Source organism: Bubalus kerabau, chromosome 19, assembly GCF_029407905.1.
Source record: "Bubalus kerabau isolate K-KA32 ecotype Philippines breed swamp buffalo chromosome 19, PCC_UOA_SB_1v2, whole genome shotgun sequence".
NCBI lineage: Eukaryota > Metazoa > Chordata > Mammalia > Artiodactyla > Bovidae > Bubalus > Bubalus kerabau.
Genome location: NC_073642.1, coordinates 58,591,037 through 58,605,921, shown reverse-complemented (window position 1 = coordinate 58,605,921; position 14,885 = coordinate 58,591,037). Strand labels below are relative to the sequence as shown.

General features: G+C 42.3%; 1 protein-coding gene across 4 annotated transcripts in view; it reads left to right on the top strand.

Moving 5' to 3' along the window:
• Positions 1 to 288: 288 nt before the first annotated feature.
• The window catches only part of BTBD7 (BTB domain containing 7), a 91,091-nt gene continuing 76,494 nt past the window's right edge, over positions 289 to 14,885 (top strand). Inside the window, exon 1 of one of the 4 annotated variants that reach the window (XM_055556616.1) lies at positions 289 to 2,794. In XM_055556616.1, the coding sequence (XP_055412591.1) occupies positions 2,677 to 2,794 (118 nt within the window). In that variant the 5' untranslated portion in view covers positions 289 to 2,676. The other 3 variants (XM_055556611.1, XM_055556612.1, XM_055556614.1) reach the window with 3 other exon arrangements.

Here is a 14,885-nt window from a genome sequence, read left to right as displayed (position 1 = left end):
TGTTCAGGGTTGATTTTCTATAGGATTGACTGGATTGATCTTCTTGCAGTGCAAAGGACTCTCAGGAGTCTTCTCCAGCACCACAGTTCAAAAGCAACACTTCTTCAGCGCTGAGCCTTCTTTATGGTCCAACTCTCACATCCATACATGACTATTGGAAAAACCATAGCTTTGACTATACAGTCTTTTGTTGGCAAAGTAATGTCTCTGCTATTGTTGGTATTGTTTTACTTTTGCTTGTTAAATTGTGTCTAGAAAGCAGAATCTAAGTCAAGCAATGAAGATTTGGAATAAATGAGAATGTACATGCTAAGGTGCTTCAGTCACGTCCAACTCTGTGCAACCCTATGGACTGCAGCCTGCCAGGCTCCTCTGTTCATGGAATTCTCCAGGCAAGTATACTAGAGTGGGTTGCCATGCCCTCCTCCAGGGGATTCACAACCAGGGATTGGACTCTTACATCTCCTGCACTGGCAGGTGGATTCTTTACCACTAGTGCCACCTGGGAAGCCCGAAAGTGTAATAGTGGGGACCAATCTTATGTAATGTTTTGTAAATTATCAAAAGGTGGTTAGCACAATGAAATTTTTAGTTTGCATATAGTAGGTCTTTCAGTTAGTGTAGTATTTAGCTAAAGACAAAGGCAAAAGAATAGAAAATAACGGTAGGTGTCTTGAACTTAGATAAGATTCATTTATGCATTTTCAGGAAGTAGACCCTGATGCTGGGAAAGATTGAGGGCAGGAGGAGAAGGGGACGACAGAAGATGAGATGGCTGGATGGCATCACCGACTCAATGGACACGGGTTTGGGTGGACTTCGGGTGTTGATGATGGACAGGGAGGCCTGGTGTGCTGCAGTTCATGGGGTCACAAAGAGTCAGACAGGACTGAGCGATTGAACTGAACTGATAACAGTACATGGGAACAGGATGTGGGCACCCAGAGACAAACCTTTGCTCCAACTAGATGGGCCTATTTCCCTTGTATTTTCTCACTTTTCCATGTACTTATCTCCTGTCACCACACACACACACACACACATGCTCAGTTGAAGAAACCCCTACCAATTAGAAGCTATATTTTTTTCCGCACAATGGAATGCTACAATCTTTAAACCTTTGAGGACTGGGGTTGAGGAAAGATGCATGGGTTGAAAGGTTGGGGGAGGGTAAAATGAAATAATATCAGTTGGAAAGAAATATCTTTGCAAGGCAGTAAGGAGGTGATGAATGAGCACAAGAAAGATACATCTAATCTGAAGAAAGTCCAGAGAAAAGCAATGATCACATTCATAAAGTCCTTTCCTTGTTAAAAAAAAAAAAGAAAAGAAACCTAAATCTTCCAACCAAATGTGAAATGTATAAAATAATAAAGGACCAAGAAATGGTTAAAAACACATCACAAAATTTGAAAGTGCTCTTAGTCTTTTAAGCTTAGAGATGGTTTGAGAACAAGAAGACTTGGAGGCAGGACTTAGAAAACTTGTTTCTCAAAGGATGGGTAGAGATTGACAAAGCAAGTACTTTCGAGAGGGATTTAAATAAATTCCCAGAGGACAAATACACGACGTATTGAAAAGCCTGTCGGAGAACTGTGAGGGGTAATTTGTCTGATGACCAGGGTGAGAATGTCTGGGTTCTAGTCTTGGCTTGTCCACTTACTAATGCAGCATGTACGCCCCGGGGTTGGGGGGGCGGTGGCCAACGACTTGGTATTTTCGAGTCTATTTCCTTAGTCGTAAAAGGATACTTGTCCTTTTTCTTGTAAAAATAAGCTTGTAAAGGATACTTGTAATACTTGTCCCCACTACCTCAAAGGGTGGGGTTTGGGTGTTCAAAGGAAGCCATGTATTTAACAGTGTTTTTGCAAACTGTAAGGTGTTCCATAAATATGTGTTTTTGTTAATGCATCGCTGAAACTCCCAGACGAGGGGCATCTGGGGAGAGCGATTTGGCTCTCCCACGTGGCGACTGTGAGCTTTCATCAGTTCTTATCCCAGGTTTATGGGAGTATCTTGCTGAGGAAAACTTTTCAGTGTCTGACTTAAAAAAAAAAATCTTCTATACAACTAGCAAGATGGTGTTTGTAAAAGTATCATACAGACAGGGCTTAAGATAAACTGTCAAGAAGTCACCCAAGCGCCAAGACTGTAAAAAAAATTAAAAATATTTCCGCGGACGTAGCCTTCGTTTTGAGAAAGATGCAAGGTGAGTTCTAGATCAGGATGCCGGCCGCAGAATGGAAACAAAAATTGGTAGAATCGGTCGTCCGGTAACGTTGTTATTATAGTTCTATTCTGACAGATTTAAACGATTTGCCACAGTTCCCCAGAATAAGCAGGATACGAGCAACCAACTCCGAGGAGAGAGCGGGAATAATGCGCGCGCACTCGACTCCGACCGCTCCCGGGTCCCGTGAGCGCGCCTCCCGGGCCAGCCCCGGCGCGCGCGCTGCCGGTGGTCCACGTGACCCCGGGCGCGGCGACGGCGAGGACGGGCGGGGGCTCGGGCCGGCTCCGCAGCGTCGCGCAGGCGCGCCAGGTCCGCGCTGAGCCGAGCCCCTCCTGCCCGCTCCAGGCGTCAAAATGGCGGCGAGGGGAACCTGGAGAAGCCTCGGAGCCTGAGCCACTGACAGGAGCGGAGAGGGGGGCGGCGGCGGCGACGGCAGGAGGAGGATGGCCCGGGGCGCTGGCGCCGGTGCGGACGGCGGTGCTGGTGGTGGCGGCGGCGGGGGCGACGGCCGCGGTCCCAGCGGCGGCAGCAGCAGCAGCAGCGGCGGGAGGAGCCTCCGGGGTGAGTGTCCCCCTCGATGTCTCCGAGGCTGTGAGGCGAGGCTGTGCCCGGCGCGGCGCTGGGCGTCCCGGCGGGGAAGGGGCTGTGCGTGAGCGGCGAGGGCGCAGGGCTGGGGCCGGGCCGCCGCGCGGAGCCGCGGGGCAGAGGGAGGCAGTGGTCCGTCTGGGGCTAAGGCGGCGGCGGCAGACTGACCGGTCCTGGTGCGCTCCGAGGGGCGGGCTGGGCTGTGCGCCGCCGTTCCGGGGGCTGGAGCCGCGAGGTGTGGCGCTCCCGAGCTGGGAGAGCGGCCGGGCCGGCTTCCGACTCAGGGCTCCGAGGGGCGGGACCCGCAGCTCCCTGGACGCCGGGAAACCGCTCCCGAGACTCGGGCGCGCGTTTACCCGGGCTGCCGGGCTGCGACCGCCTGGGGGTGGGCGTGAGAGCGGCCGGCCGGCTTCAGGGGTCGGGGAGAGCAGGCCTGGGGACCGCTGCTCCCGGGGAGAAGTTGGATTGTCCGGGTAAGTTACTGTTTCGGGATCGAACTGGAATTGGCTCTTTGGTAGGTTGGGAGAGAGAAGAGACAATACAGAGTGTTTGATAAAGAAGTCTGTGCTTGGAGTACTTGAAAGGCTAAAAGCATGCATTCAGCATCTCGTCATTTGTACAGATGTTTATTTACTAGCCTTGCCCCGAAGATGAGAACTTTCTCTCACAGTTTTGGAGGGGAAAGCTCTGAGAAGTGTTGCTGCTCTTTTGAAATACAATAACACCTCTTCATATACCAGCACAGATAATAAGTACTCTGGATTAGGCCTAATTTGCAGAAGCAGTCTTGGTTTTTACCAGAAATCTGTTCCCTCTGCTAAAATATCTTACCGTGATAAAGAAATAGACATTTTTACAATCTTTTGTCTCTCAATGGCATCCATTTCTTTTAGATTGCTGAAATCTATTACTTTCTTCCCGGAGATGTGGAAGAAAGATTTGAAATTGCAAGAATCATACGCGTTAATGGCAGCTGTGACGAAACTTGTCCTAGAATTTTGAAGTCAGAAAAACCTTGAGCGATCTGGTGTGACTTGTTTTAGAGCCGGGAAACTAGGCTCAGGGAGATGAGCTACTCGCTGTGGGTCCTGCAGCTGGCCAGGGATTGGACCAAAACGGGGATCTAGGCCTCTCTCCGCCCCATTTAGAGAGCACTTTTCACTCACTGCTGAACCCCCTGTTCTTCATTGATTGCATTCTTCACCACCACCCTCCCTGGGTCTTTGTGCAATAGAGTTGAAAGGAGAAGTCAGAGAGTGCGCCTCACGCTGATTCTTGACAGTTGCTGTCAGTTACCACAAGTAACTGATGAAGATTTTTTCCTGACCTGAATTTAATAAAAACCAACTAACATTTCATTTAGAGTTTTCATAGGCCTGTGACTGTATTTCTGTCCAGTTATAGCATTGCTCGTGTTTGCATGCATTCAGTAAAACCATAGGTTCATATTCTGTCCCGCAAAACCTAACTACTATATAGTTTGATTCAGCAATACCAGGTTTTAAACAGGTTCTTTGTATCAGACTCTCATAGGCTTTAAAATACCTGTGTTATACCACGTGGTTTCCACATAATCGCAGCAATTTCTGTGTTGTGTGTCACAGATTAACCTTCAGAGATAGTCATGTCACATGATTCTGATTTCATATTCTAGTCATTGAAACACACACACCAAAGTTGTGCCTTTTGTTCAGTTACACAGGTGATTATTGAAGATCTGTTTAGTATTTTGCAATATTAGGTGCTGCAGAAGAAAGAAACAAGTGTAATATATAGACTTTGCCCTCAGAAAAGATGAGATGTACCCCTCTGAGCCTAGAAAACAATCTAGTTAAAGTTCTCTCAGTACAAAGAATGCTATACGTTTCCTGGTTAAAGGGAGATGAGTGAGGGCTCAGGAGTCTAAATAACTTCCTGGAACACTTGAGACTTGAGCTGGCTTCTGTGAGGGTTTAGATTTACAGAGAGATTGGAGCAGTTACTTTGTGGGGGAAAAGCAAGAGTATAAGGTGGAGATTAGTTTTAAGGGAGGGGAAAAGAGGAAAACTTGGATGAGCTGACCACTGAAGTTCCTTGGGAAGACATTAGACTATTGAAAGGGTATCTGTTTGTAGAAGGGTTTGAGTGCCAGATTGAGGAGATTTGGATTTTTATCCTCTTGTGCAAGATATGGGGAGTCTTTTAAACTTTGGAGGCCAAACATTAGTTTGATGAAACTGCCAAGATGCACCTGTCAGTGATCCATTGATTGAGTTAGAATAAGGTTGAGTGGAATGAACCAGGGAAAATAGTAGCTGTTGCAGTACTTGGGTAGGAAGAGATTAGATCCTAACACTAAGATAGAGTCCCTAGAAAAGATGCACAGCAAGTATAATTTTGTTGTTTTTATCATGGTAAAATACACATAACATAAAGGTTGCCATCTTTACCAGTTTTAATTGTACATTAAGTACATCCACTTTGTATCGCAACCACTACCACCACCCATTTCCAGAACTCTGTTCATCTTTCTCAACTGAAACTGTTCCCAGTAAACACTTAACTCCCACTTCCTTTTATGCCCAGCCCATGACAACCACTTTTCTGCTTTCCTTCTCTATGAATTTGATTACTGTATGTATTTAATATAAGTAGACTCATACCATATTTGTCCTGGCTTATTTCACTTAGTTAGCATAATGTTCATCCAAGTTGTAGCATTTGTTAGAATTTCCTTCCTATTTAAGGCTGAATAATATTCCATTGTATGTAATCTGTTAGTTGATACTTTGTATGCTTCCCCTTTTTGGCTATTGGACTAATGTTACCATGTACATAGATGTGCAGGTATCCGAGTCCTTGCTTTCATTTCATTTGGGTATGCTGCTAAGTCGCTTCAGTTATGTCGGACTCTGTGCGACCCCATAGACAGCAGCTCACCAGGCTCCCCTGTCCCTGGCGTTCTCCAGACAAGAATACTGGTGTGGGTTTCCATTTCCTTCTCCATCATTTGGGTATATATCCAGAAAATTTTACATTCCCACCAGCATGGGTCAGAATTCAGTTTCTTCACATCCTCACCAATACTTGTTCATTTCATTATTTGGATAACATCCATCCTAATGGGTATGAAGTGATATCTCATTGTGGTTTTCACTTGCATTTCTCTATGATATTTGCATCTCTTGTGCTTATCAGCCTTTTGAACTGGAGAAATAATCTATTTAAGTTCTTTGCCTATTTTTTAAATTAAGTTGTTTTTCTGTTGAGTTGTAGGAGCTGTTTGAATATTCTGGATGCCAATCCCTTATCAGATATATGATTTTCAAATATTTTTGCCATTCCATGCATTACCTTTTCACTCTGTGGTGTGTATTTTGATGCACAGAAGGTTTTAATTTTAATGAAGTCCAACTGATCTAGTGTTTTCTTTTATTTTGTTTATACTTTTGGTGTTACATCTGAGAAATTACTGCCAAATCCAGTGACATGAAGCTTTCCCCTTTTAAAACCCTTCTAAGAGTTTTGCCCTCAAAAAAACTCTTATAGTTAGCTCTTTACATGTGAATATCCAGTTTTTCCAATACCATTTGCTGAAAAGACTATCTTTTTTCCATTGAACAGTCTTGGCATCTTTGTCAAAAATTACTTGATCATACATTCAGGGATTTATTTTTTAAATCTTCTATTCCATTTTTCTGTATGTCTGTCTTTATGCTGGTACCAAACTCTTTTGATTACTCTAGCTTTATAGTAATTTTGAAATCAGAAGTATGAGGCCACCAACATTATTCTTTTTTGAAATTGTTTGGCTATTTAGGGTCCCTTAAGACTGTTCCATATAAATTTTAGGATAGATTTTTCTATATCTGCAAAAAATATGTCATTGGGATTTTTTTGATAGGGATTGGATTGAATCTTTGGAGCGGTGTTGACGTCTTTTCCAGTCTTCCAATCCTTGAACAACAAATGTCTTTCATTTATTTGTGTTTAATTTCTTCCCACAGCATTTCGTAGTTTTCAGTATAAAAGTCTTTCATCTCTTTGGTTAGGTTTACTCCTAAATATTCTTTTTGGTGCTTGTAAATGTGACTTCTTTTTTGGATTGTTCATTGTTACAGAACACAACTCATTTTTATGTGTTGATTTTGTATCCTGCAACCTTTCTGAATTCATTTATCCTAAATAGGTTGTGTGTGCGTGTGATCTTTAGAATTTTTTATATATAAGATAATATTATCATCAAACAATAATTATTTTACTTCTTTCCAATTTGAATACCTTTTCTTTCTTTTTCTTGCCTAATTGCTCTGGCTAGGAGTTCCAGTATTATATTGAATAGAAATGATGAAAATGAATATCTTTGTCTTGTTCCTCATCTTAGCGAGAAAGCTTTATAACATTTATTATGTTGAGCTAATTTCCTTATATTCCTGGTTTGTTGAGTGTGTTCACAGGTATGTTTTAAGAAAAGAAAATTCAGTTTCAGGTGCTGAGTTTCTGCCTGGTGAAAGTTTTGTGGTCATAAGCCATCCATTTTACCTGTCTGAGGCCTGATTTCCTCATCTGTAATAAGAAAGAAGTACAGACACAGGCAGTGTTTGCACAGCAGCTTTGCCACCTTATTTTTTATTCCATTCTTTCCCTCCCTATTACCACTTCCTTACGTGTCTGGACTGTTTATCGAATGGCCTACCAGCAGAATCGCTGCTGTTTGTTCTCCCACTTTCCCTCTCCTTCTCTGCAATTCTCTATATTGCTACCACACTTCACAAAAAAACCCAACCCAGTTGAAGGATGTTTCTTTTCCACCTAAAAAACTTGTGTTGAGTTCCCATTGTCTACTGGATAAAGTCCAAACTCACAGAAGTTTCATAAACTGTGTCCAACCGTAGATTTCCCGTCACTCCAGCCATGCTAAACTGTTTCTCTTGTTCCCTGTACTGTTTTTAGTGTGTTTATCCCGGTGTTTGGAGTTCTTTTTCATTGCTATCCAGGAGACTGAGAAGATGACTCATCACCCATTTCAGCGGTAGATTTTGATTACACCAAGCCAATCAGCCCGAGGCGTTCCCCCGTAAATTATTATTTGTCCAAGTTAAACTGGACAAGGAAAGAGAGATTCTATTTTGGGGGAAGAAGGTTTTTTCCCCTGTTGTATGTGAACAAGAGAACAGTGCTAGTGGCCACTGGCAGCTGTTTTGTGGCCACAGGGAATGATGAAGCAAGCCCTGAGGGCGGCAGAACCTGAGAGGCAGAAAGGATGTAGGTCCATGATAATATAATTTTAGACTCCTATTGTGCTGGGCCTGGGGCTTTCCCTATGGTGGGATTTCTATTCATGAATAAATCCCTATTGTGTAAGCCAGTTTGGGGTTATTTGCAATTAAAAGTCTACTGATTCTTAGAGCCATCTTTATTCTTCAAGACCCAGTTCAAAAGTTACTTTTACCTGTAATCCTATACTCACTCCCTTAGTACTTTGGACCTTTCTTCCAGTTCTTATTGTACTATATTATCACCAGTTGCTTGTACGTTTGACTCCTCCACATAACTCTCTGTACTTGGAGCAGAAGCCTACAGGATGTGGCATAGTGTCTGGTAAATTGTAGAGTGTCAGTTGTTGGGATGAAATAATAGCATGAGAAAGTGCTTTGTAAACAATCTTTTAGTAAATTTGAGGTATATTATTATATTTAAAACTAAAGTGAGATGGAAAAATCAATTAGGCCAGGCGTGAAGTTGTTCTTTGCTTGCCCTTGTTTTCTAAAAATATTGACGAAGATTAAAAGTTTGACAATCTCCTCTGGCTACAATTCCTTAAATTTTATGAAAATCTTATTTAGTAAAGCAGAAATCATGGAATGAGCAATAATGAATTGTGTTGTTAGTGTGTAATTTCCTTTCTTCTTTAGGGGGAGACTTAATGCCAAAACAACTTCAAGTATAGTGTATTTTCCCCCCGAGTTCTGAAATTGTGCTGTGAGCTAAGTCTCTCTGGTCGTGTCCAACTCTTTACGATCCCATGGATTGTAGCCTGCCAGGCTCCTCTGTCCATGGGATTCTCCAGGCAAGAATACTAGAGTGGGTTGCCTTGCCCTTTTCCAGGGAATCTTCCCAACCCAGAGATCGAACCCAAGTCTCCTGCATTGCAGGCAGATTCTTTACCTCTGAGCCACCAGGGAAGCCCATTCTGAAATTATACTTACTTTCTGTTTTATCTGGAGTTTACTTTAGAGAAAAATTCTATAATATTCTTCTTAAGACTTAATTATTGTCTTCAGACTTTTCCCAAAATATTTCTTGCTTGCTTGAGACAAGACATGAGAATTTTCTGGTTAGCAAAAAAGCTTTGTGGCAGAACTAGGTGAGTTTGTAGTGAATGTTAGTAATAGCTTATGACAGAGAAATCTCATTATAGCCTTGATTACAGAGTCATAGTTCTGTCACATGCCTCAACAGTAAAGTCTGAGAAAGGAGGAAGGATGGGGAAGTAGAGTTAAAATTCCCAACTTGGTATACTTCTCCATCTGTTGGCTTCAGTCAGATAAAAGTTTGTAGTTATTTTTGAAACAAGGTAAAGGAGAATACAGTATACATTAGAAATTGTAGTGTCATGTTGGGGTAGGCAGGTTTGTGAGCAGCCTTCATGTTTTGATGTCTAGTTGTTTGTTCCCTCTGTACCTTAGTTTCTGCATCTGTAAAATGAATAGTATCGCCTTCCTTAGAGTTCTTCTTTGATTAATTAAAATAGTCTATGTGAAAACACAACATAGTATTCTGAACAGAGATGTTCAGGCATCTCTCTTTTTCTCTATCAACTTTTCCACATTAAGTGAATGTCTTTAATGCTGTTTGGATTTCAACTTTTGAGAATTGAAGCCAAGAACTCTCTTCTTTATGTGTGCATTCTTTCTATTGTGTGGGCTTATTAACTCTTGAATGAGACCAAGTTTAAGCAAAAGTGTGTGTGTATGTTTAGCAAAACTCTCTAAAATAAAATTCAAACTCCCTTTCATGGGTCAAGTGGCTTTTTGTTATCCAGCCTCTGCCGCCTCTCTGGGCTCATATCTTTACTACTGCCAAACCCTTTCCCATTCGCACTCTGCATGTAGAATTGCCTTAAGTTCCTTAGTGAACCAAATTTTGTTCTTTCCTTGGGCCTTCACATAGTCAGTTTCCTTTGCTGTTTAGAGCGTTATTTTGGTATCCCAACCCCTCCCCCCATTACCTTCACCAAGAAAAAAATTCACACTTATAGTCTTAGATGTTATCTCAGATGTTACTTTCTCAACAACCCCATAAGGTGACTACTTCATCATTAGACACAGAGAAGATAAACAGTTTGCCCAAGATCACAAACTTTTTAAATGGATCTGGATCCAAACCTAGATAGTTCAGCCCTAGAGTTCATCTTCACTAATTTGTGCTTCCTCTACATTGTAATTACCTATTTACCAGCTTGTGTGTGTATGTGCTATGTTGCTTCAGTGATGTCTGACTGTGTGACCCCATGGACTGTAGCCTGCCAGGCTCCTCTGTCCATGGCTTTCTCCAGGCAAGAAGACTGGAGTGGGTTGCCATTTCCTTCTCCAGGGGATCTTCCCCACCCAGGGATCAAACCAGCATCTCTTACATCATCTCCTGCTTTGGCAGGCAGGTTCTTTACCACTAGCGCCACCTGGGGTCATCTACCAGCTTGTCCTTATATAATTTAAAAAAAATATTTGACTGCACCCAGTCTTAGTTGCAGCGTGCAGGATCTAGTTCCCTGACCAGCGATCAAATTGGCCCCCCATATTGGGAGTGTGGGGTCTTCGCCACTGGGCCACCAGGGAAGTCCTATCCCTAAATAATTTTGAAGCAGAAATTAGGTCTTTTTCATTGTTATATCCTTGTAAGCCTATTATTAGCACATAGTTCATACTTGGGAAACATATAAATGAATGAAAATTCTCTTGAGAGCAGAATTTTTTTATTAAATTTCTCTTAGTACTTTTCACATAATGCATGTCAGTAAATAGTCTTTTTCATGCTTATGATACAAAGTGAAAAGTATATGATCAAGTTCATTGTGTCTTTGAAATATTTTGCACTTTGTACCAAAGGTAGTTCAAGCTCCATTTTTATAGTCACTGTTAACTCCTCCTGTCCTTTTATAGCAGTGTTACTTGGTTTCTTTAACTGGTGCTTTCTTTTGTAGGCCTCCATTTCACATGATGACTCATTGGAAAAGACTCTGATGCTGGGAGGGATTGGGGGCAGGAGGAGAAGGGGACGACAGAGGATGAGATGGCTGGATGGCATCACTGACTCGATGGATGTGAGTCTGAGTGAACTCCGGGAGTTGGTGATGGACAGGGAGGCCTGGCGTGCTGCGATTCATGGGGTCCCAAAGAGTCGGACATGACTGAGCGACTGATCTGATCTGATCTGATTAAAATTTAGATAATTTGTAACTGCTTTCTAAATGGTACATAAGAGATTTTATAAATTATAAGTTTTATAACTAGTACATGGACTCTAATCATTTATATCTGTTAACCTTTTAATGGGTGTGATTGCTGTACATATTTGGAAGTTAGAAAAAAATAGAAGTACCCACATTTTAAACCTTGGTGGTATCCCAAAAGATAAATGGTTTATCTGTCACAGGGTAAATAATGATTTAAGGCATGCACATTGTCATCCATGTATATAGGGAAAATTGGAATGTTGTATTTCAGTATACTTTTTCAAATAAGTAATGTCTTGAAGCTATCCAGCTTCATGCTGTAATCAGGGTCACTAGGATAGAGAACCAGAAAAGTTTTCTTTCTCCCTGAATGCTCTCACTTTACCGAAGACCTTGCCTCTTTGGTTAGTCATTTTCTCTTCTGTATCCACTGTGCTTTAGTACAAGGTTTCTCGGCTTTGGCACTGCTGACGTGTTGGATCAGATAATTCTTTATTGTGGCGCACGGTGGTGTGCGTTGCAGAATGTTCAGCAGCATCCTCAGCCGCTACCCCCTAGGTTGCAGCAGTGCCCTTTCCCATCCCTAGCTGTGACAACCAAAAGTGTCTCCAAGCATGCCAGACGTCTCTGGGGGAGCAGAGTCACCCAGTTGAAAACTGATGCTTTACTGCATCTTCCCTCCTCATTTGTTACGATATCTCCCTCTTTTTCATACACACACCTTTCCAGACTTTCACATCCTCTCTACCACTACCTCACTTCTTGGCACCTTTTTACAGTCTTTCTTTGAAAAGAGTTATAAAACATCTGCTCACTCCAAGTTTTTGCTTCCGCTTCAGTTTCGTCTCTTCAGTTGTATGAAACGACATTTTTCTGGTTTTCCTTTACATCTCTGGCAGCTCCACTTTGGTCTCCTTTATCAGCCCTACTCACTTGGACAATGACATAATTTTTGCTTCTTAACTTTTTCTGATCTAGTCTACTCGTGCCTTTCTTGCTTCATTTCTTTGTATGTTGTCTCTCGTATACCCATTAATTCTTAAGCTGTTCTTTCTATTGAAACACCCTTACCTGTTCTTCTTTCCATTTAAATTCTAACATTCTTCAAGAACCAAAGCAGATGTCATCTTCCCATGAAAGCTGTTTCTAATCACCCTCCTCTAACTTCCATGCCATGATCCTGTTCTTTCTGTCTGTATTCTGCTTACAGCTTTGTGTTATTCACGTCCTGGAATATGTCCTGCACTCGACAGCAGGCTCGTTTTTGTATCTCTGACGGTACCTGGCTGAGTGCCCTGCACATAGTCGGTGCTCAGACAGTTGTTAAAGCAATGCTGAGGAGGTAGCAGTAGAGTGGAAAGGATTTAGTAAAAAACGGTAATGACCTGAAAGGTTGCCAAAAGTAGGAGAAAAAGAAGAAAAATGAAGAAAATTTAAAACTGATCATAGAATACTTTACATTCTCTCCTTTCGTGGTTTCTGTGATATGGGCCTGATTTCATTCTCCATTCTAAGCACCTGATTTATTAAGGACCCGTTATGAGCCAGGCTGTCTTCAAGGTAATTGGAATACAAAGTTATTTGAAAAGGACACAGTGCCAGTACTGTAGAAACTTAATCTCTTTGCGGATGTAGAAATCTTAGCAATTATTTGCCCCTACAGAGTGGTAAGTACTGAAACTGAAGTGTATCCAAAACTTTCTGGTCACACAGAGGAAGGAGGCGACTTCTCATTTCAAAGTAAACCTCACGCATAGACCACTTCTTAACATGCAGCCTATTCTGGTCACTGCCCAGCTGATTAGGGTTTTCCATGGTTTCCTTAACTGTGTTCTTTCCCAGCTCCCCAATCATAGGCATTTCCTGTGCCTCAGAACTTAGCCTTCCGTTCATTCTTTTATATCCTTTTCTTCAGGAAATGGATATATTGATAGCTTCAAGACTTCAGCCGACAACTTCCAAATCCATACCAGCTACAACAGAACATTTTCTATTGTGAAATAATAGACAAGCATATAAACAATTTTAACTTACCTTTTTACTAAGTTATTTTAAATCTGACACCGCCATAGTCGTGAAATAGAACAGTGTAAGCATGAGCAAGCTTCCCTGGTGGCACACCTGGTAAAGAATCCGCCTGCAATGTGGGAGACCTGGGTTCTGTCCCTGGGTTGGGAAGAGCCCCTGGAAAAGGGAATGGCTACCCACTCCAAGTATTCTTGGGCTTCCCCTGTGGCTCAGCTGGTAAAGAATCCATCTTCAGTGCAGGAGACCTGGGTTGGAAAGATCCCCTGGAGGAGCGCATGGCAACCCACTCCAGTATTCTTGCCTGGAGAATCTTCATGGACAGAGGAGCCTGGTGGACTACAGTCCATGTGTTCACAAAGAGACATGACTGAGCACCTAAGCACAGCACAAACATGAGCAAAGCCTCACTCAGTGCTTCGTCTCAATCACAATCACTTTAAAGTTAGCTGTCATTCTTTTTATGGTAATTGCTTCTATAAAAAAAAAAAAAAAAGAAAAGATTCTCTATCCCTGAATACCAACTATATATTTTTTCCAAAACAGTATAGTTTCATCTTTAAAGACTGGAAGACAGTGGTGGAGGGAGGCATCTCGCTGTATTCCATTTTGTTCTTGCATTGAAATCCCTAAGAACATCCCTGGGTTCACTAGGAGGACTGCGTGTATAGTGATACTCGTGGATATCATTTATTGCAGCACAGGATACAAAACAAAATCAGCAAAGAAAAAGGGCCCATGAGGCGAAGTCCAAAGGGAAGCAGGCACAGGTTCCCAGGAGCTCTCTTTTGCTGGAGGCACAGAGGTCACACTTAGTACTTCCAGGATCGACTTGTGCCAGCACAAGTGACATACTGTCTACTCGGGAGGCTCATTAGAGTCTCAGTGCAGTGCCTAGGGTTTTTATTGACGGCTGGCCAAGTAGGCATCCACTATCTAACATGTATCAAAATTCCAGGCTCCCAGAAGGAAAGCAGATATTGAGCATAAACCATACTGTTTGCTCAAACAGTTTACGTATACAGAGCTGTCCTTATCGGTTAAGGAATGGTAGAAACACAGAAAGTCCAAGGTCTTGAAGACCAGCCAGGGCCAGCCTTTCAAGCAGTTTTTAAGCCTGTTGTGCTCTTTTCTGCCTGATACTTTTTAATTCAAAATTTAAATAAATGAAAACTCAGTTTTCCTATTGTATCATTTTCTCTTAAAATGTATCTGCACCAGCAGAGTGCACACCTTTACTTCATACTCCCCTGCTATCATATGATTGAACGTATGTTCTATGGAACAATGTACATGGCCTGTTACTGGTTTTTCTTAGAAAGGTTTTCATAATTAAGGTTCAGGAAGACTGAATTAAGCAATTAAACAGACAACTTTCACAGGTCTCTCGGCCTTTTCGAGTGATGTGTGTGGCCTGGCCTCCTCCTACCTGTCTTCCCTCGTCTTACGGTATCGTGCTTCCGCACTTCCCCTGCATCAGCTACCTTGGCCTTCTTGTTCTTCCTGGAATTTGCTAAACTGTTGACTCTGCCTTAACTATCCAGCATCACATCACTACTACCTCTGTCAATAAATAATGTCAAGTGTTATTTGTGTTTCTATATTATT